At 53.5% G+C, this 21,910-nt stretch overlaps 3 protein-coding genes across 8 annotated transcripts in view; 2 read left to right on the top strand and 1 right to left on the bottom strand.

Moving 5' to 3' along the window:
• Positions 1 to 7,363, bottom strand: part of CLEC16A (C-type lectin domain containing 16A) — a 201,819-nt gene extending 194,456 nt beyond the window's left edge. For all 6 annotated transcript variants that reach the window (XR_006382353.1, XM_044234077.1, XM_044234081.1 and 3 more), the window contains exon 1: positions 7,153 to 7,363. Coding sequence is in view for 5 of the 6 variants with exons in the window: in XM_044234077.1 (XP_044090012.1) it covers positions 7,153 to 7,232 (80 nt within the window). In the remaining variant the exon portion in view is untranslated. The remainder of the gene's footprint in view (positions 1 to 7,152) is intronic.
• LOC122896075 (stress response protein NST1-like) lies at positions 7,231 to 10,012 on the top strand. The gene is given in 5 exon segments (XM_044234014.1): positions 7,231 to 7,338; positions 7,443 to 7,596; positions 9,553 to 9,780; positions 9,812 to 9,852; positions 9,854 to 10,012. Coding segments are annotated over 5 exon segments (690 nt in total).
• Positions 9,992 to 21,910, top strand: DEXI (Dexi homolog). The gene is made up of 2 exons (XM_044232897.1): positions 9,992 to 10,490; positions 21,244 to 21,910. Exon 1 carries the CDS (start codon positions 10,055 to 10,057, stop codon positions 10,340 to 10,342), a length of 288 nt encoding a protein of 95 aa, XP_044088832.1. The 5' UTR covers positions 9,992 to 10,054; the 3' UTR covers positions 10,343 to 10,490; positions 21,244 to 21,910.

Genomic DNA, 21,910 nt, shown 5'->3' with positions numbered 1-21,910 from the left:
ATACATGTTTGCTTCAATGTACTGGGGGGGAGCCAAACGGATTAAGATTTAATATTTAATGTATCCATTTCCAGAGCTTTGGAAGATCAAGTAATTCAACTATCTAGAGATATTAATATAGTTTAATAACTTTCTGATTTCGAGGGCGACACTCATTTGAGGAAGGTTGGCTGTTTCAACAACAAAACAGAAATGCCAATTATGCCACTGCCCAGAGATGAGCACTGATGGAATGTGATGTATTTCCTTAGGTCTTGCCCTTTGCGGTGGGTATTCACGTTGTTGAGATTTTGCTGTAGATCCATTTCGCTGCCCATCTTTCCCACCCCGAGTTCCGTGTTCGTGTTCCATGTTCCAGTAATAAAAGCGCTTCTGTTACTGACAGCTATTTGCAAGCATCTGTAATGGCTACACAGTTGACAGGACAAGCACAAGGTAACTCTTGTGCTGGGCATGAGGATTCCTCCTTGTTTAGAAGATCAACAATGTTACCGTGGCCCCCTTGGTGTGCAAGGCTGTGTCCCTATGTCAGATAAGTTTCCAAGGACAGAAGGCCAGAGTTTTCTCTTACAAGGATCACAGGTACAATGAAAACATTCTTCTCTCAAACTCTGTGTGTACACATTTTTATCATCCTCAAAACCGTTGCAGCTAGGCCCTCTTCTGAGTGCTCTAGATGTAAACCCTTCACTCAGTAAACCCTTAAAATAACCCCGGGGAGCTGAGGCTCCGGGAGGCTAGGATCTGCCCGGAGTCCCGATGCAGAGGACCCTGGCAGTCGGACTCCACACCTCTTGCTTATAACCAAGATAGGATAGGAAATGCAAACAGCCAAGTAAATGCTATTATTAGCCAAACATTTACATGAGGTTATGAATGAATGCCTAGCATGCGAGGAAACCAAGCAGATAAACAACGAACCAAAAAGGCATGAAAATTCACATCCGATCTTAAAGTCAGTCCTTATAACTGACCCTTACTCTATTTCTTCAGAAAACAGGCAACATCATCTTATCTCCAGCACAAGCTCTGAAAAACGTAGGGTTTTGGTATCAGACCCCAGCACACGCGCCAACTCCTCCTTGAGCGATAAGCCAAAGAGTCTGAAATGCCTGGAAAGAAAACCATAGCCTGTTGCCAGTGGACAACCAATAGACCAGCGGCTTCTCGCCAAGGACGATGGACTGTAAATAAATTCTGGCCCCACAGACCCTGCTCTCTCAAGAGTCCCTTATTTCACAGGTTAAACCATTACAGTCAATAATCATTATGTCCACTTCTGAGACAGACACACGAAGTTCATACAAGTTTCATGACCCTGCATCATAATATGCCTCTTAGGGTGCTCCTACCTGAAGATCCTGAAACTTAGCCATAAGCTAAAGTGTGCGGAAGGGTAAGTGGAGTGGCAGAGGCCTAAGGAGACTAGAAGTCCACTCTCCGCAAAAGCACACATCCCAAATTAACAATGTCGGGAGGACAGAGAGACATGGAGCCTTTGTGTGTTCGTCTGAGCATCCACCCCATGCCTTGGGAACCACACGTGGTCAGTACCCGGGCCTCTGGTCAGCAGGACAAGGAGAAGCTCCCCATGGGGCGCAAGGAGACCAGAGGATTGGTGACAGGTGTGACAGGCAGTGCTTCTGATGAATCACCCCAGAAAGATGTCAAACTGGGCCAGCCAGTGAGACCGGGTCTGTGATTTGGGATGATGACAACCACACAGGGGTGTAGGCACTCTACACAAAGTCACAGCTCCAGTGTGGACACTGGGACCAAACTGGCCAGAGCAGGCTGTTGTTAAGAAAAGCCTGGCCAGAACTTGCCCCTTTCGTTCATCCTGTGACAAATAGTTACTGAAACACACACATGGTGTGCCAGGCCCTGTGCCAGCATCTGACAATTCCCAGGTGAACAAGCCACCCAGCTCTCTGTCCTTAGGAAGCTTATGTTCAAATTGGCAGAGACAACATATGCTCAAGTAAGACCACTTCTGATAGCAACAGGACAAGCCTGAGGAACCCTGGGAGGCTTCCTGGGGCTCTAACTCACGGCTGGGATAAAGCTAGAAAAGCCCAGAGCATCTAACAGCTGGTCTATCTCTGGTGACAGGAAGACTGTACATGACAATGGGTTAACTGAGTGGGAACAAGAAGAAGTGACCTGAGAGACCACAGCAGAGCTTCCTGCTGGCTGAAGTGACCAGGGCAATTTTTATGGAAGAACTGGTACTTCCGTGATACAGTGGGCATTTGGATGGGCAGCAAGAGGAGGGCAGCTCAAGTGGAGAGAGAAATGAAGCAGGGAGATGGGCGTGTGAGGTATGTGTCACAGAGAGGGAGACAGGAGACCCATCTTGGTGAAGCCCTGGATTAGGGAGGGCGGCCACCTTCACTTCCCAGAAGGTGGCAGCAGTCCAACTGGATGCCCACCTCCTGCCGGGCCCTCCCCCAACCCACCCTCCAAACTTCGGCTGGACCACAGCTCTCCAGTTAAAAAAAAAACAACAACAAGAAAACACCTTCAATGGCTGCCCACTATTTCCAGCCTGATGTCCAAATTCCTTAATGTGTTTAAGGAGAGGTGTCTGTGACGTCTCCTGCCTCACCAGTCTGCTCTGGGGTCTACACTTTCCCATCCCCCAACATGCACCCCCTCACTGAACGACCTGAGCCTCTCTCTCCTTCAGGCCTCTCAATCACAGTTTCCTCTGCCTACAGAATCCTCCCTTTCAACCACCCCTACAGTCTGGCACACCTCTCATCCTTTAGACCTCCCTTTGAATGGGTGTCTGCCTGACAAGGATGCTCCTGACTCCCTGCATTAGAGGGTCCTCACCTGTGCTCTAAAACTAGGTGGATGACAACAGAGTCTAGAGTACTCAGAAGGCCTGAAGAACTTGGACTTGACATAATGGGTGCCTCGGACTCATTATAAGTGATACAGTGAATATGATATCCCCCCAAAAATCTATCTGGCAATACTATACCCTTAAAAATAATCAGTGTTGGGCGCCTGGGTGGCTCAGTGGGTTAAGCCTCTGCCTTCGGCTCAGGTCATGATCTTGGGGTCCTGGATCGAGCCCCACATTGGGCTCTCTGCTCAGCGGGGAGGCTGCTTCCCCCATCTCTGCCTGCCTCTCTGCCTACTTGTGATCTCTCTCTCTGTGTCAAATAAATAAATAAAATATTTTTTAAAAATAATAATCAGAGTTATCTTAGGCCAAAGTTGATTAAAGTGGAAACAGGTGAGCATCTGCCTGCTAGATACACATTCCCCTTCTCTTTGGGGAAGAAACCTGGATTTTCCCAGGGGAAACCACCTCTTTCTTTCATTCCCTGTTCACGAGCTTGGGAGGAATTGATGCCACCCTGGTTCCAGGCAAGGGCCAATGAGAGCCTGCCATGCCCCTGGCCATGGTGACTAGCTCAGGGTCAGGCAAGAGATCCCAGGCTGGTCCAACTGTACTCACTCCTGGACAATATTTAGAAAGGAAGCTACCTTTTCCCCCACGGATTGCTAGACTGATTCGATAGAAGCCTGGAGTCTGCTGAGAATGACACCAACACAGAAGAAAGCGGAGACAAGGACTGGAAAGAGACAGGTGCTGACCCCTCTGTCTGAACACCTGGACTTGGCCATGGCTTAGCTAGGACAGACTGCTTAGGGACAGGAGCCAATCATTCCATTTGGGGCAGAAAGCAATTCCAGCCAGGTTTCAGTCACTTGCAACCAAGAATCTTGACCCACACACAAAGGTGATTCTACCAGTCTGTGGACTAGCAGTTCCTGCTAAAGGTGATCTTTCAGAAGCAATCACACAACTCCATCAGTAAAGGTTCTGCTTGCTGGTGGGCATTGGTTAGTCAATGTCATGGCCTTGTCACTAGTCTGGGCAATAAACCACCGCTGACATGTAGCCAATAATCTCTCACCATCTCCGTCTGTCTCCACTGAATCCCTGACTCAATTCAGCACACAAGGACCACAGGCATGTAGTTTCCCATTATTTAGCAAAAGTACAACCCTGTCTAACACAAAGGTTCCTTTCCAGTTTGAAAGCTGAGAATGTTAGGAAGAATAATGTGGTTCGAAAGCAATTCCCCGCTCTCTGTATTATCTTCTCCATTTTTCTTTAAATCTCAAACTGCTCTTAAAAATAGGGTCTATTTTTAAAACGGGGAGGGTTCTTAGATGCTTTGCATGTCAAAAAAAAAAACACCTTTTTTTTTTCAACTCTAAATTCTTTTATTTATCTCATTCTTTCCTTTCCACCCACAGTGCCCTAGGTCAAGCCAAGAATCTATTAGGGTGACCAAGACTTTCCCAGTTTTAGCACTGAAAGTCCCACATCCTGGGAAATCTCTCTGTCCCAGGCACGCCGGGATGGTTGGTCACCCTTCATGTCAGATGAAGCCCAAGCTACATTCTACCTCCAGCCTTAACTTCCCACAACCACCAGCCCCACCTCAATACTCCACAAACCCCAGGGGCCCCTCCCACTTCCTGCAGCCCCACATGATGGCTCTGCGCTCAAAGCCTCTGCTCTGGCATTGCCTCCCCCAGAAGGCTTCCAAGGGTTCCTACAGAATCCTGAACCTACAGCGATCCCAGCACTTGTCACGCTGTACAGTCACTGGCTTTATGGCTGTCTCCCACACCAGCCTGTGAACTCCCTCAGGGAATGAGCTGTTCTGTACCCAAGACCCAAGATGCTAACCATCAGAGCCAAATGAAGAACATCACAAGCACTGGGGTGAGCACTAGGTGTTTATGGCATCTTTTCCAAGTCATTTTGGGATCTTCTAAGCCCCACAGCTGTCTGCAAATTGCTAGGTTCCTTAGTCTGTAATATGGATTAAAGCTGATCCGCCTGATCCAGGACAGGCAGCTCCAACACAGGCAGCTCGGGTTTCCAAAAGCACCCAATGGCCTTTTAACCTAAACAATGAGCCAGGGCACTTCCCAGATACTTCAAAGGAATCTGAGGACCTTTACCATTCCCTGGCTGGCTGGTGGGTAAAGATGTCCCATCGGCCAGAGAGACTCAACCAAGTTGAAAGTCTTCCCAAACTGACTTAGGAGGCAGTTTCATTCAGAAAGACAGTGCAGTGGGTATGAGCACTGAAGTCAGACCCTGGCTTTGACCGCTTCAGTTGTTGTCACCTTGTGGCAAGTGACTTAACTTCTTTGAACCTTAGTTTCCACCCCTATAAAATGGAAAACAATAACAGTTCCCATAACTCACAGACTTGTACAGGAAGTCCTCAGTAAGTACCTGGCACCGAAAAATGCATTCAATAATGATTAAAGTACTTTACAAGGGCTGGAGGCAGGCAGAGATAGGTGAAAGCCTGCAGGTGCCCGGACATTAGCAGGAGGCCCAGCCTCCTTTAAACAACCATCCTCCCCTTCTCAGCCACATCCACCCACTCTCTAAATTCCTGAAATCCTTCTGCCTCTCCCTTTCCAGTCTGGCTGCCCTCCCATTTAAGATTCCTGACCTCCTGAAACACCCCCATCCTGTCCTCTGCCTTCTCCTCCCTGGTGTCCTCTCTCCTCGCCCCTCCAATACCATTCCTCACTACATACTGATCCCTCCTACCCCTCCAGCTCTTTGAGACCCACAAACATTTATGAAGCACCTGCTCGGTGCTAGAAAAGACATAGCTGAGAGGCACAACACCATGACCCCTTGCCAAATGAGAAACCCCATCTAATTTCCCTCCCACCAATCCTTTCCCTGGGCCCCAGTCTTCCTTCTACTGCTCCTGCCCAACCCCTCATCCTTTTTCCTTCCCATTAGTAATCTTGGGAGCTCCCTTTGGAAACCAGCCTATTTCTTACCACCAAAGGAATGCCTACTCCCCATCCAACTGCCACACACACACACACACACACACACTAGATTTTCCTCCCTTCAGTCATTTCCTCCACAAAAGTCTCTTTTCCATCACCGCCCCCCGCCCAAAAATCCTAGGTTTGTCAGCACGCTCTGCATCTTTTCCCAATTCACTCACTTTTCTCCCTACTCTTTGGGTACCCACTGAACTCCTACTGTGTGCAGGCCCAGCGCTAGATGCTGGAAATGCAGCTGTGAGTGCAAAAAGCAGTTTCTGCTCTGCTGGAAGTACCAGTTTAGAAGCAGAAGGAAAAGGAGTGAAAACAAACAGTCTAAATGCAGATAGTGGAGATATGCATTGAATGAAATCCAGAAAAAGATCAGGCGGAAAGGAATTGAAGTGGGGAAGCACTTTAGGTAAGGTGGTCTGGAAAGGCCTTACATAGCTGATAAACACTGCTTCCCCCATTAGCCACCTACTGTGTAAGAGACACTGGATCTATCTCTTTCCATGCATGACATTATTGAGTTCTTGCACAGTGTACATCAACCCCATTTGCAGATGGGGAAACAGAGGCTCAAGGAGTAATTTGTCCAAGGTCACACAGCCATGAAGCAGTAGAACAAGGATCTGAATGCAGGTCTGACTGCAAGGCCTTTCTGTGCATTCCCGCTTCCCAGGACCACGCTGGCCACCTGCCCTCCCCCAGAACTCTATTTCTGATAGTCCCCTCCTTAAACTCTCCCAGGGGAAAAAAAATTTTAAACGACTGCCCTTTACTGAGCAGTAGTACATGCTTCCAGTTTTATTATGTGCATTCCCTTAACCAACCCTCAAAACAATCATGGGGAGTAGATGCTGTCACTATATCCACTTTACAACTGAGGAAACTGAGGTCTAAATTCACACACCTAGATTCGAACCCCGTCCTGACCTCTGACCCCTAAGCTGCGGAGCCGAAGAAGTACCACCCCCGGAAGCTTGGTGCCCACCGCTGCCCCGGCAACAACAAAGGGCGCATCCGTAAGCTGAAAACTATCCCCTTACTTTACAAACGGGATACTGAGACTCTGAGAAGCTAAGCCACTTGCCCAAGGTCACACAGCGAGGAGCGATGGTGTCAGGGTTCGAACCCAGGCACCCTGACTCCAGAGCCCTCGCTCTTAACCATCGTACAGCCTCTCCCGGACGTCTCTCTCCTTCCTCCACCTCGCTCTGACACCTCGCAGAGCCCCCGGCCCGGAGCTATTTGCCCCCATCCCCAAGTCCAGCCCCGCGGCCTGCCCCCCTCAGCCCCCAGCACACTCACTTGAGGTGGTCCAAGGAGTGGATGTTGCGGGAAGACTTGCCATGGCCCCCGCCCACCCAGCTCCGCGAGCGGCCAAACATGTCGGCGGCCCCGACCCGTTGCCCGCCTCACGGTCTCATGCCCGAGCGGCCGAGCGGCCGGGCGCCCGCAGTGACAGCACAAGCGGAGGAGGCAGCGGCGGAGGTGGTAGAGGGACCGCCAACCACCTTCCTCCCCGGCCCACAGCTCCGCACTGACATTCAGCCGGAACCGGCCGTTCGACCGCCGCGCTTTACGGCCGCCGCCACGAGGAACGCTGGGAAGTGCAGTTCGCCCGCGAGGCCCCTGCCGACGGGACTCGGCAAACGAACTACAAGGCCCGGCGTGCATTGCGCAACTGCGGGCCTGCGGCCTCGGAGAAGAGGCGGAGCGAGAGGAGGAGGAGAGCCCGCAGTATCCCGGACGGTGGGCGGGAATGGGAAACCTATGCGCGCACCCCTGGGAAGGGAATTGGTGAGGCTGGGTGCTTAAAAGTAACCGCAGTGTTCACGATCTTTAGGTTGTATGACAAGAATCGGAATAGCTATTGCATGGCTTTTACTATGTGCCACCGTCCTGAACGCTTTACATAGACTGATATTTAAGGCTAACAACCAGCCTATGAGGTGGGTACTATCATCCTCACGCTACCCACGGGGAAACTGAATCACAGAGGAGCTGACTTTCCGAAGGTCATGCAGCTAGTAAGTGCATGGTTCAGACCCTGGCACCTACATTTTATGCCCCCGTAAACTAATCTGTACCAGATCGGTAATGGTCTTGACGGTCTTTACAGCTCTTCTTTTTCCACTTCAACTTAAAAAAATAGATTTTGGAAGGTCTTCGGGCAACAGTGTACCGAAACTGAACATCCTGTGCTTTCAGAGGATTTCTCTAGTCTTCACCCCAAATCCAAGCAATTCCCAAAACTACCACATTGAGAAGAAGAATTAGAATTAGAAGAAAAGAAACACCCAACTCCCCACATGAGCCAGGAAGATGTATCTAAATGTCTGTCCTGCAGGAGGAGTGAGAAGCTCCCTGGAGGCAAGGCTGCCCTGTTCACCATTCATTCGTTCCTTTCGGCACCGCAGAGTTATCTAAGGACTACTGTGTCTCATTAGCTGTGCTCAGAGTTGGGCTAAGGACCCATGTTTTCCCCCACTGCCTAGCACATAGTTTGGCACATCATATGTGAATGACTGACAGAATGGAGGTTTGTTTCCCCTTAGGCTGTTGGAGAATTAATGGTTTGCTGTAATTGATCTAAATGGGCAAGGAGACAGTAATGGAGGAAAAAGGGCAGGTCTGATCTCCAAACACACACAGACTTAGCCTCTGCCTTCCGGGGCCTTCCCTTTTCTCTGGGCCCAGATTTCCTCATCTGTAAAAAGGCCTAGCACACTACACAGCCACGTCTAGCTGCAATTAAGCGATGTGTGTAAAACACCCAGCTCAGTGTGACCTGAGATGTATAGGTCTTTCCTGGAGCCTGGCCGTCTCAGTCAGCAGAGCATGCAACACTTGATGTTGGAGTTGTGAGTTTAAGCCCCGCTTTGGGTGCAGAGATTACTCAAAAAATCAAATCTTTGAAAAATAAGGACGATCTGTGGAACTGTTCTGGAAGGCCCTTTGGGCAAGATCAGTCTCCTGAAGGATATACAAGAGTTGCTCATGAAAAGGGGAATCAGCGAGTGCGAGACTCACTTTTCTATGTAATTCTTGGCTGTTTCAATGTTTAACCACGTCCTCTTTCAAACATGGTTTACAAAGCAAAAACAGGAAGCAACCCCACTGCCACAGGTCTGACTTGCCTGGGAATCTCTTTATTCGGGGGTCCCTGAACCCTGTTATGCACCTCCTCGCGATGCACCTGTTAAGGACCTTCTGGCACCCAGAATTTGGAGAGCCGAAGGAGGCACTGATTAATCTTTCCCACCATGGAAAATTGCCACTTTGGAAAGTCCTAGGTTTTCACCGGTAAATTCACCTCTCCCCTACCCCGCCTCCTTTTGACAGGTAAACTGAGTTCCAAAGAGGCGTGACGCTATGTCCAAGTTCAGGGAAGGCTGCTGAGGAGGCTTGGAGCGGGGTGCGGGGGGGTTCCCTTCTGCTACCTTAACCTTCAGGATCTGTCAAGTTTTGAACTGTGTTCTGTGTCGTTCCCCTCCCGCTACTCCCTGGGGGATGCCCAGAGCCAATTGGATTTGAGACCTGGGCGGAGCCCGGAACCGGGGAAGCAGCTCAGAGGCCAGCGCCCCTGAGGGGCGGAGCGAAGCGGTACCGCCCCCGGACGGCTCGGGCCAATGAGCGCGGGAGTCGAGTGAGCCAATGAGCGCGGGCAAGGGGCGGCGGGCCAATGAACGCGGGGCGGCTCCGGAGGCGGTGCTCGGAACGCGACCAGGAGGGCGACGCGGCGGCTGCAGCTATGGGCGCTGGGCCTGCGGGGGCGCGGAGGGGGCTCGAGGAACTGCCGGGCGGGGCTGGAGAGACTGCCGCCGGGACTGGCCCTCGACGCTGAGCCGCGGTGGGGTCTCCGCCGGCGCTGCGAGGGCCTGTGAGCTCGAGCGAGGCGCATCGGAGGAGCCGGGCAGTCCCCGGCCACCTCAAGTGTGGGGGGGTCTTGCCTGGCCGCCGGGAGGATCGAGAGGACCCTGTGGGCACATCTGGGGGTGCCTGGACCCCGCCGGGTACGTTTCAGGGGCCGGGGCGCGTCCTCAGAGGCCGCCGCACACCGGCGGGGCAACCGCCGGGGCCCAGCGCCGCCTGGGTCGAGCCCCCGGGGCGCCCCTGGATGGCTGAGCTGCCCCCTTGCCGGCCGCCCGGGCGCCGCAGTGGCTGAGATCGCTGGGATCGCCGGGCCGCCGCCCTCGCCGCCCCCTGCATGCCCGGCGCCCGGGTCGCGGCCCACCTGGACGCGCTGGGCCCCCTGGTCCCCTACGTGCCGCCGTCGCTGCTGCCCTCTATGTTCTACGTGGGCCTGTTTTTCGTCAATGTGCTGATCCTGTACTACGCCTTCCTCATGGAGTACATTGTCCTCAACGTGGGCCTCGTTTTCCTGCCCGAGGACATGGACCAGGCACTGGTGGACCTCGGCGTGCTCTCCGATCCCGGCTCCGGCCTCTACGATGCCGATTCGGAGCTCGATGTCTTCGATGGTTACTTGGAGTAGGCTTGGCTACCGTCCTCCCCTCCCCCGAACGACCCGCACCCCTCGGCCTGGACCAGCCGCCCAAATCATGCCGCCGCTGCTGGTTGGGGGCATCGTCGGGCCAGGGATGGAATCCCCAGGACGAGGCCGACTCCGGCCTCCAAGACCTGTAAGTGCCCTCTCTGCACCAGATGAGTGTGGGTTAGGGGTGCTGGCGAAGAGGGTGGCATCTCCAGACCAGACACGCACCCTTCCCCCAGGCTCCTGGAGGTCCATTCAGATGCCAGGAATGGCCAGACCCCTGTCAGGCCCTTAGCTGGGGCTGGAAAGCTTCCCCTGATGAAGGTGACAGTTGTTGCAGAGGGGAAGAGAGGCAGAGCCCAAGGGGTGTTCGGGTTAGCCATGGTACCTACTGCCACAGCTTGTAGAAAAGCCTTTGCACCCAGGTCCCTTTGAGGCAGAGCTCTCAGCTTCTCCCTTCTGCCTCAGTCTGGCTTGGTGGTGACCTTGGCTTGCTGGGGATTCCCATAGTCCTGGAAGGATAAAGACTTGGAGTGTCAGAAGAGGTAGCAAGCCAGGCAGTGACCACCTTTGTCCTGTGGCCCCTAGGGGACGGGGTGGAGACTCAAGAGTAAGGGCCCCGGCTGAAGCTGCGAGAGGAGAAACCTCCTTCTGCAAAGTCTGCACTTCCTTTTGGCCTTGGGTTTGCTGCTTCTTGGGAGTCGGGTTTCAGGGTGCCCCAGCTCGGCAGGTCTGCAGCTTGCATCTGCAAGGACTGCCAGTTTCGCAGGTTCCTTTCGCAGACCAGGCAGGCGGGGGCTGGCTTTGCCTGCAGTGTTTGCAAGGCCTCAAGGAGCCCTTGGGCCAACAGGAGTAGGGACCACAGGATCTTTGCACTGAGGTGTTCTAGGCTGCAACCAGGTGGCTGTGTGTCCTGCCCCACCCTGTGTGTTGCTGGGAGGGAAATCAAGGTCTAGGAAGGAGAGGGACTTGGCGGAAGTCTCAGGGCTGGGAAGAGAGGCAGCTGAACAAGATGAGAGAAAGAGAGAGAGGCAGGCTGTTGGGTCTGGTGAGGTTCATGGGACTTGCAGGCACTCTTTGAGCCCCTCCACTGGACAGTGTGCAGTGTCACTAGGCACAGGGCCTGAGTGGGAGGATACTGAGATGGCAAGGGCTCCTTCTAGAAGACGGACACTAATGCCACTTCCCCCAAGCAAGCTAAGTTAACTCCCCTCCTCTGTGGCCTTCCCTTTCCAAAATGACCATAGTCAGAGGGAATGCAGGGTGGGGCAGGACCTGCTAGAGGTAGGCTGAGGGCTGGGGGCTCCCCCTGAGAGGTGGACAGTGAGATTTCTTTGATAAAAGCTTCATTTGAGCTCACTGAGACCTTAGCCAGAACCAAGTGCCAGGTGGAGAATGGGTCAGCTGCCCTGCATACCTACCCAGTCTCCTTGCCTGCCTGTCTGCCTGTCTGTCTGCCTGCCATCCATCCATCCATCCATCCATCCATAAATCCATTCTTTGATTGAACAAATATTTATGGAGTACATATTGTGCCCAGTAGATAAACACAGTGAACAAGAGAGACTTAGGTGTGACCTCCTGGCACTTGGTGAGAAACGACAAGCAGATTCCCAAAGAAGGCGATGAGATCTTTTGCGAGCCACGAGGACTTGGGCAGTGCCTGGCATCTAGTAGACACTCAATAAATGTCTGTTGAATGAGCGAAGCAGAAGAATAGAGATGGGCTGCTTTAGAAAGGGGGAGGGGGGCCAGAGAAGGTCCCTTGAGATGACACAGTTCACTGAGCCCTAAATTGGTTGCAGGAGCCAGATTGAAGATCTAAGATCTGGGGAAAACCAATCGAGGCAGAGGGAATCTAGAGCCAAAGCTGTGAGGTTCCCGGGAGAGTTGGTTTTTGCAGCAACCAAGAAGAGGCCAGTGTGTGGCTAAGAGCAGCCCAGGAAGCGGTCTGTGGGGCGGTCTGTCCATAAAGGACATAGGAGACCATGGCCATGAGCAGTAGGAAGCAGGAGGTGACACAATTTCAATTCACAATGTGTAAAGCCGACTTTGGCTTTACAAAGAATCGGCTTTGGGACAAGTATGGAAGCGGAGAAGCCCGTTAGGAACTATTCAGTTGCTCAGGCTGGAGGTAACGGGGGCCTGGATAGGGCAAGGTTGCTAAAGATGGAGAAACACAGACTGAGAAGACCTTTTGAAGGCAGAACCTGAGGAATCCATTCAAAACCTGTACTGAGTATTGATCATCGCCCATGCCCCGTTCTAGGCCCTTTGCATATTACTCAGTCAGCTGTTCAGCAAACTTCGCTTCTGCGTGCTGTTCTTCCAGGCCCTGTGCTAGGCCTTGCAGATCCCAAAATGAATCCCTGCCTCCAAGCCAAGCGTTTGACTTTCAGACAGTGTAAGTCGGTGTCTTATTTTATCTCTTCACCACATCAACAGAAACACTTCCCCTTCCAAATGAAAACATTGGCAGACTCTGAACCAAAAACTGAAGCCCAAATGCTCCGACAAACTTTGCAGCAGAGGCTGTTTGTGCAGAAACGCCAGGAAGTATGTCTCAGGGACACCCTTCCTTGCAAAGCTGGGACACCCTTGCAAAGCTGTCGGAGGGCCTGACCCCGAGCTGGGAGGTAGGGAGGCCATGGGCTGGGGACAGTACTCAAGCCTGAAGACATGGGGAAGCCACGCACAGCATTCCTTCTCCCCCAATCCCAAAGCCAGGCCAGGGTCGTCTTGGCCCCAGAACCAGGGAGGCCCAGACTGGGGGAGGGAAAGGGTGGCCAGCAGCAGGCAAAGCCTTTGGGAGACCTCCAAAAAGGGTCTGACTGTACCTCAGCTCCGGGCCCCTTTCTGGAAGCGAAGGAACCTCCGTAGTCAGATCTCATTATTTCTGGCTTGGTCTCATGTGGACATATTCTCATGTTACACACCAGAAGGTCATGGAGGCACTGGCTAAGGGTATGGGGCATGCTTGGTAGTGGGGACTGGGGTGGATCTCAAGGTGTACTCACTTGCCTCTCTCTCTCTTTTTTCTCTTGGTGTGTGCCCGCACAGTCCACCCAATGTTTGTTGAGCACTTACCAAAGGAGGCGATATTGGGGTTGGGATCATAAGCAAGAACCTGGTTCAAATCCCAATCTCAGCTGTGACCTTGGGCCTGTTCCATATCTCCCTGTGTCACTGTTCTCTTCCCAAAAATGGGGATAATGACATGTTCCTCATTGAGAAGATTGAGTGAGATACACATTAAGCTCGCAGACCTTCCCATGTACAGTAAGCGATATAGTAATATACCACTGCTAGCATAAACAGTCAGATACAATGGAAAGTGTGTACACTCGGGCCCTTGCAAGTATATAAAACTGCACGTGCCCTCACGAGTGAACACTCAGATCCCCGGATGAGCCACAGAGGACTGCCTGCCGGAGTGCTGGGCGGGTTCAGATGTGGACGGCTGGGACAGACTACCGCTCTGCCCTCTTGACCCAGGACCCCCGGGGCACCTTTCCCACTGCCTGTGGTCTCCAAAGGCCACCAGCTCTGGAGCCCTGTCGGCCCTGCAGTTCTCCTAGAGTTTTAATCATTGCCTGGGGGGCAGGAAGTGGGGAATCAGGAACTCCCTGCCTCCTAGGAGGGAAGGCCACTTCCCAGGAGGGCCACTGCGGCTGGCCTGGGAGCCAGGGAGTGTCCTCACATCCCAGCACTTCCGATGCGGAGGCGGAGCAGCTGGATTGATCCATCCCTGCTCCTGGCACAAAGTGAGGGAGGGCTGTGGGAGAGAGCCTGAGTGCACCGGAAACCGAGAGCCTGCAGAACGTTGCCGCCTGCGTCAGCGGTGCCTGGTGTAGCTCAGAGACTGAGCTAGGGTAACCGGACCCATCAGTCTGCTTACTACAGGGTCTCCCAGCTTCCCGGTCCTGACTCAGAGCCACCGCTGCTGTTTCCGATCCAGCTGCCCTGGTCCCTCTGTACCAGTCTGCAGCCTGTACCAGCAGCAGAATACCCTGGCTGGCGTGTCACTGCCCCCCTCAGAAACCCAGACCTTCTGCAGGGCCATGGACCATGAATTGAAGTCTTGGGAGAGCCCACGGGCAGCTGGTAGAACTCCTGTGGGGAGTGAGGGGGAGAAGAGCAGTCAGGGTAGATGGGGGAAGTCAGGCGGTCTCCCGTAGCCGGGGTCCAGACAAGAGACAGGTGATGGTGGCAAGGGGAGGCAGGTGCACCCCAGGCCTGGCTGACTTTCTAGCTCTGTCCTAACGCAAGGCTCTCCTGGAAGCCTGCTGGGCACAGGGCGCATGGGTGCTGGCTGCCCCTGTGGATAGAAGAAGGCCCCATTAGGGATCTCAATGGATGCCAGCCGTTCAGCTCCCTTGGCCCCGAGGTCTGCAAACTGGAGGTTTCATCCAAGAAGGACCCTCACAGTCCTTGTGTCAAAAAAAATTAAGGCCTCCTTTCGACTTGGCCATTTGCATTCCTGATTTATCTGTTCTTTCCCCCGGAACTTCTGAAAGCTTAGCCTGTTTATGGGAAATCAAGATCACAGTTAAAGGGACAGGCAGCATTATCCGCATCGCACAAATAAAGAAGCTGAGGCCCAGAAAGGAGAAGTGAGGGGCCAGGGAAGCAAAGCTGACTGAGACAGCAGAAACCCCCTCCCCAACCTAGTGCCGGGCTTACTGCAGCCACAGGGGGCCTCCAGGAAGGGGCCCCAAATCCCATCTCAGAATACCTACCACTCACGGCTCTTCTAGGCCTGCTGCACAGAGCTCACTCCTTTTTTGCTGAGTTTCTTAAAATAAAACTATTTTGAAATAACTTCACAAGTATACCAACGTTGCAAGAAGAGTGCAGAGAAGTCCCCCCACCCTTCACCCAGGGTCCCCAACGGTACGGATTGACATTTTTCCATATCTGCGCACGTAGGCAGTGTGTGCTCGTGCTGTGTGCGTGCGTGTGTACGTACACAGAGATGTGTAGCTTGTTTTTCTGAACCATTTGAAAACGATTGCAGACATTGCATTCCTCTACTCCTAGATATTTCCCTGCGTAGCTTCTTAGATGGAGGACATTCCTTTCCATAACCGTAGCACAATGGTCAAGATCAGCAAATTTTAACACTGATGCAAGCCCAAACCACCCTAATCTGTGACGTCTGCAGATCTCACCAGTTGTCCCAATAAGCGACCTTTCACAATAAAAGGGCAGTGTTGAGGTCCCGGATCCCACCACCCAGATCACCCTCTGCCTTAACTGTCTCCCGAGCTGCCGTCAATCTCCTCACTGTTCTCTTTCATGACCTTGACGTTTTGGAGGAGTTCAAGTCTGGCATCTTGTGGACTATCTCTCTGTTTGGGTTTATCTGATGTTGACTCTTGAGATTAGGCTCAGGTGATGCACTGTTGGCAGGAACCCCACGGAGAAGGGAGTGCAGGGCGTCTGGGAGACGCATGACGTCTGTCTGTCCCGCTTCTGGTGATGTGAACTTGGATGGTTTGGCTAAGGTGGTGTCTGCCAGGTCTCTCCGCTGTAAAGTGACTATTTCTCCCTTTATAACTTGGAATTACGATTAAATCCATTAGTTTTAGTACTTTCTTTTTCAAAAATCTACTTTTTTATGTGAATTTATTTTTAAAAAGAATGGCGTGTGGCCGTTAACAAATGACGCTGCCTGACAGTCTGTCAGACCCAGAGGGGACTCAGCCCCAGAAGCCTCCCCTTTCCTCCGATGCTGGCCTCCTCCTCTTGGGGACCCATTTCCAAGGAAGATGTGTCTCTGCCTTTAAGGCAAAGGGGGATCTGGATGGGATCTGGGACCTCAGCTCTGCTTTTAGAAGCAGCGCAGGACTATGATAACTGGTACCCGGTGAGTCCGGTGATCTGGGTCCCTCACAGTTGCCATCCCCTGCCCCCAGCCTGGGGAGTGAGCTCTAGTTCCACACCCTCCCTCCCCCAGAAAGGGAAGGCTTCATTCCTGGGATTCCTTGCTGGGGGGGGGGGGGTTGGCTAGGTGGTTAAAAATAAGTGCCTCTCCCACATCTCCTAGCTTCCCCTACACGCCATCCATGAGGTAGGTGGGGCAGGGCTCCTTAGCTCCATTACACAGGGAGGGAAACTGAGGCTTGGGGATGTTCAGTGACTCACCCGGATACCCAGCTATGACATGGCCCATTGGGCCTCCTAGCCCCGCTCCAAGGGCTTCCTGGAGTGAGGTCCTCCGCCACAGGGGAGGCTGCTAAAACAGACTGTTGATGCTCTCTTGCTCCTGGGCACCTGCTACTTACCCTTCTGACCAGAGAAACCAGGCCCAGGCTCAGTTTTGCAGGCCAGGGTATCTGGCTAGAGCTAATGGTTCCATTTTCATCATACTTGTTTTTAGCGTTGCCTTCTCTTTATGACCAATGATTCTGTTGTATTTTAAGATTTTATTTATTTGAGAGAGAGCAATCATGAACTGAGGGGAGGGGTAGAGGGAGAGGGAGAAGCAAGCAGGGAGCCCAATGCGGGACTTGATCCCAGGACCCTGAGATCATGACCTGAGCCAAAGGCAGACGCTTAACCAACAGAGCCACCCAGACACCCCAGATGATTTTGTTTTTTATGCATGATAGTGACATAAAGGTTCCTTTTAAAAATTTGGAGTTAAAAAAAAAAAAAACAAAGGTGCCTTGATTTAAAATAATGAATAAACCATCATCTGGGTATTTCTTAGACGTGGCAGGACTCATGGGCAATCACTGCCCTTTAGAAGGGCCTCACCAGGACGCCTGGGTGGCTCAGTGGGTTAAGCCTCTGCCTTCGGCTCAGGTCATGATCCCAGGGTCCTGGGATTGAGCCCCACATCGGGCTCTCTGCTCAGCAGGGAGTCTGCTTCCTCCTCTCTCTCTCTGCCTGCCTCTCTGCCTACTTGTGAGCTCTGTCAAATAAATAAACAAAATCTTTAAGAAGGGCCTCACTAAGTCTGAGGCCCTGACCAGCTGGAGACACGTTCTGGACCAAGAATCTTCACGAAACCCGTAGCTGGTACATGTCAGCAGCTGACATGTAAAGCAGAATCCTGGTTGGAGAAACCAATCCTCGTTTCTCCAGAACACTGACTTCTATCAGGGACCCAGGTAGCCGGGCATCATCTCCTTTCCCAACCCCCTCTGGCCGCGACCTCTCAGACTGGCCGAGGCAGAGGTCCTTCTGCCACACGGTCCATCAGTGAGACAATAGTGGGCACATGGGGCCATTTGGCTCTGGGTGACATCTGTCTTTAGCCACTTGGATGGGTTGGTTGGTGGATGGGAAAGAGGAACGAGCAATGGGTTTCCAGCACACGGGGTCTTTGGAGGGCAACAGGGCTCCTGTTTTCTGAAGGCCCTGAGCGCCGAGGAGGCCCCCTGCCTGGTGTGGTCGCTGGCTGGAACAGGTGGGGAGGAGGCGACGGGCCACTGCGGACTGATGCCTTGTGTGTTGTAGGCACTCCCGTGACGTGATCTCATGTCCTCCCAACAGCCTAATGAGGTGGGCACTGTTCTCCTCTTTCGGATGAAGAAAATAGGCCCAGAGAGGTCATTTGCCTGAGGTCACACAGCTAGGAAGGGGCAGCCCCGGAATTCCCACAGATAGGCCTTGCCCCTGAGGAGGACCGTGGGAAGACGCCTGTCCAAAGCATCTTCACCCCGCAGCACCCCTAAGACACAAGGGCCAATCCCAAATGAGGCAGCCTCTCCCCAGAGGCAGTGAGGCTTCTTAAAATGGATCGAGGGCCCCAGCTGTCGTTCTTAATGACAGAAATGAGTCAGCCGGCCACTCCCCCTGTCCAGCTCTCGGGAATAGCCTGGAATGATAGGTTACAGTTTCCCAAAGAAAGAGGAGGGGGGTGGGGGGAAATAAAGCCAATGGCTGATGAACTGTATGTCATGTTCTAAAGGTATTAGAAGGTTGGAGAACCCAACCTTGGATTCTGCAAGCTTTCAGCCCGAGGCTTTTGATGCCTGCACGGAAAGAGATGAACCTAAGATCAGACCACAGAGGTTCAAATCCCGCCTCTGCCCTTTGCAAGCTGTGTGGCCTTCAACAATGACTGAAGCCTCTCTGAGCCCTACCTGAAGTTCCTGATGATGAGCCTACCACCCCCCGATCCTGCCCCCGGGGTTCTGAGGTATACATGAGCTAGGACAGGAGTAAAAGCAGATAGTACAAGGCGAGCGTAGAGTGCTTGGAAATTCCGCCTGTTTCTGAGATTCTCCGGATTCTCCTGGTGGGTGGGGCGCAGGGGTTGCTGTGAGGCCAGACTTGCAAGTTAAGGAGTAACGGGAGTGATGAACAGCCAGAGTGGGCGGCACAGGTGAGTGGTCTCAGGACATCCTCAAGCCAAGGACACGGAAACCAGGGCTGTCTTCCCCTTGCTTGTATGACTCAGGGCAGATCCCCACCCTGTCCGGGCGCTTTGTGGAGGGAGTGGGACGGAACCCTGATCGGGGTTCCCCAAAGCCCCTGTGACACTGCCAGCAATTTCGGCTCTGTGGTCTGAATTCTCATCTGTGTCACTGTTTTCTTTCAACGGGCGCTTTTTAAAGCGAAGTAGCGCCCTGAAAGGACAGGGGCTTGGTGCTGCTCTCAGAAGTGGAAGGCTGGCCTCACCATAAATGGGTGACCCCGCGGATGGCATAGAAGAGACAGTGGTAGCAGCGCCAGCTGGAGCCGGCACCTGCGGGGCCCTGGGCCTGGTCAGACGGGGATTGGCACGTGTCGGAAACGCGTTCCAGCCAGACTGACGGCTTGTGCTGGTGGCAGACACCAAGACTGGGAAAGGAGTGGGTACTCCTGCTGGGGGTGATTCTGTCCTCTCTGATGCCCGCCCAGTCTGAACAAGTCTGAAGTGGGCTTAAGTATGAACCGCTGCCTCAGAGAGGTCTGGAGTGAGCCCTGCTTTCAGGGGTACCAGCACTAACCCCCACAGGGATCCCCAGGGGTTCTTTGGAGCGGAAGATTAGCAGAAGGTGGATTCCTAGTGGGATGCAAGGGGAAGCCATGGATGCCTTTCTAGAGGGCACAGCTCACCAGTGCTCTGGCCCAGGACCCAAGGACTTGGCCCATGTCATCAGTGGAAATGAGGGAAGGTCTCCACAGTGGGAGGGGGTGTTCCCAGCTGGCCTCGAGCAGGTGAATCCGGCAGGTAGCACAAGATACTTGGCTGACTTGGCTCTTCCTCTCTCCAGCTGTGTGTCCACCGTGGCCTGCCTTCTTGCTCCCTTCCCCTACCCCGTACCAAACTAGGGCCTTCTGTGCCCTCTTTGCCAGCCTGCCGGCTTCATGCAGTCTTCCCACACTCTGAGCTCCCTCCAGCCCCTGTGCTCCTCCCTGTCGGGTCTTACCTTGGGCTGCGAATGCCCACCAGGTAGTGTCTCAAAAGCTTGGCTGCATGTATCGCGGGGTCCCCAGCACCCAGCTCAGGACCTGGCACGCAGGAGGGATGAAATTAGGTAGTGCTGAAAATCTCGCCCTGTCTTAACGTGTCTGAGCCTTCATGTCTTTGTAAGATGAAAATCCTAATAGTATGTCATTCCAGGAGTTTGAGGAGGGCTGAATGACGTGGTGTGTGTAACGCTGCCTCTCAGGTCTGCTCTCCCAGGTTCAAGTGCAAGTCGTTTATTGGGGAGGTGATCCCAGGAACTACCAGGAGGGAGTGGGTCAGTGAGACAGGAAAGGGTTCTGTCATCCAGTAGGTCCCTGCAGCCCTGAGCTCAGTCCTGCTCCGGAACTCCAGGGGCCGGGACAGGTGGGGAGTCAGCTGTGGGGTGCAGGAGATGGGGTGCTGACCTTCCTGGTCGTCATTGTTTGGAAGTCAGCTCTGGGGAGACGTGGGCTCTGCCTGCATTTCAGCCCGGGAGCCGGGTGGGCTTTGGAGGCAGGTCCCCCACAGGTGGAGGCCGCCCGATCAGCGTGCCCTCGTGGGGGTGAGGACTGGGGCAGGGGGTGGCGGCTACCTGATAGTGACAGTTTCTACCATTGTCACCATTCCAGCGCCAGCTGTGCCTGTCACTTGGCTTCTCTGAACCTTGGGGAGATGAGCAGTTCTCAGCAGAAGCTGTTCTGCCCCCTCAATGTGCCCCTTGGAAGTGGGGCGAGGGTATATTTTTCATTGTCACCGTGCCCCGGAACGCCACTGGCATTAGTGGTCGGGGACCAGGGATGCTGCTCCCAGTCTTGCAGTGCCCAGAATGGCCTCCCGCCCCGGAGAACTATTCTGCCCCAAATGTCCGTGAATGATAGTGCATGTTGCATATCTGACACACAAGTTTTAATTGGTGCGTGATGACGTTTGCAGAACGTGTAGTCGGAGCTGGCCATGGAGGGGCAGAGAGCTAGGGCAGGTGGCTAGGCCTGGGAGTTTAAGATACTGCAGAGCCTCTGGCACCCAGCTAGACACAGAAAGTGAAGGGCCTGGGAAACGTGGCAGTGTGGACAATGCCATGTCCCGGAAGGACCAGCGCAGCAGGGTGCTGAATGGCTTGGCTGAGGCCACAGCCTGCGAAGCATTTTCCGGGCAAGGTGGGAGGTGTTGCCAAGCCCTGCCCACTGCCCGGAGCTTGCTCAGCTGCCCTGGGGCTCAGGTCAGCCAGCAGACCCTGCCTGACCCCTGAGCAAGCCCTCCCTCCTCGGGTACCAGGATGCGCCTCCTCCCTCCAAGGAATGGACCATCCTTCCTCTCCCAAATGCAGTTGCGCTGGCTGTCCAGTCCAGGGTCCTTAGAAATCCACCAAATTCATTATAAAGAGTTAATAAGAGTTTTAGGACAACACGCCCAGCCTGCGTCTGTGTGGGGTTTCTGATGGGAGGGAGGAAGGCTGAGGCCACCCTATAGGGTGACTTCTGTGCTGGTAACACCCCTTTTCCCTTCTCGCTAGGCCTGCTTCCCCCAAAAGCTCCGTGCCAACAGAGAGGTTTCCGTCCAGACCCAGGAGGGTGGGGCGGAGAGATTGAAACTGAGAGCGGAGGCCCAGAAGGCCTTTGCCCCTGCCCGAGGGGAAAGGCAAGGGCGTCCGAAGACCTCCCCCGCCCGCAGCATCGCACACACGGCCTTGCCTTGGCTTATGACCTTTCGCAGTTGCGATGGATGTTTACAAGAACCCAGCCAGAGTCCGCCTCGCCGCCCCTCACCCCCGACTGCACCTGCTTCTCCCACTTCATCTTCCTAGAGAATACTTCAAAGCGTGGACACACACGGAAGCCACTCCCAGCTCCTTCTGAAGCCCGCGGAGCCCGCAACCCAGACGGGTTGGGTCCCAGGCTGGTCTTAGACGCAATGACTGGTTCAGGGAGTAAGTCGGAAGGAAAAGAAGCCACAGACGGTATCAGAGGCCGAGGGCCGGGTGTGACTTACTCATTTCAAGTTGCTGCTGCTTCATCAAGTTGCCCGAACTGAGACATCACACCGGGGGAATGCCGCGTCGGCCCTCCGGCCGGAAATATTTTTTGAAAATGTGAGTGGTATGCATACTTGATGTTGATAAACCTGTAAAAGCAATACTTAGGAGGCTGACTTCTTTCAATTAAAACATGTATGCAACTCCA

The sequence above is a fragment of the Neovison vison genome, chromosome 14 (assembly GCF_020171115.1).
Source record: "Neovison vison isolate M4711 chromosome 14, ASM_NN_V1, whole genome shotgun sequence".
Lineage (NCBI taxonomy): Eukaryota > Metazoa > Chordata > Mammalia > Carnivora > Mustelidae > Neogale > Neogale vison.
This window is presented reverse-complemented; position numbering and strand designations above follow the sequence as displayed.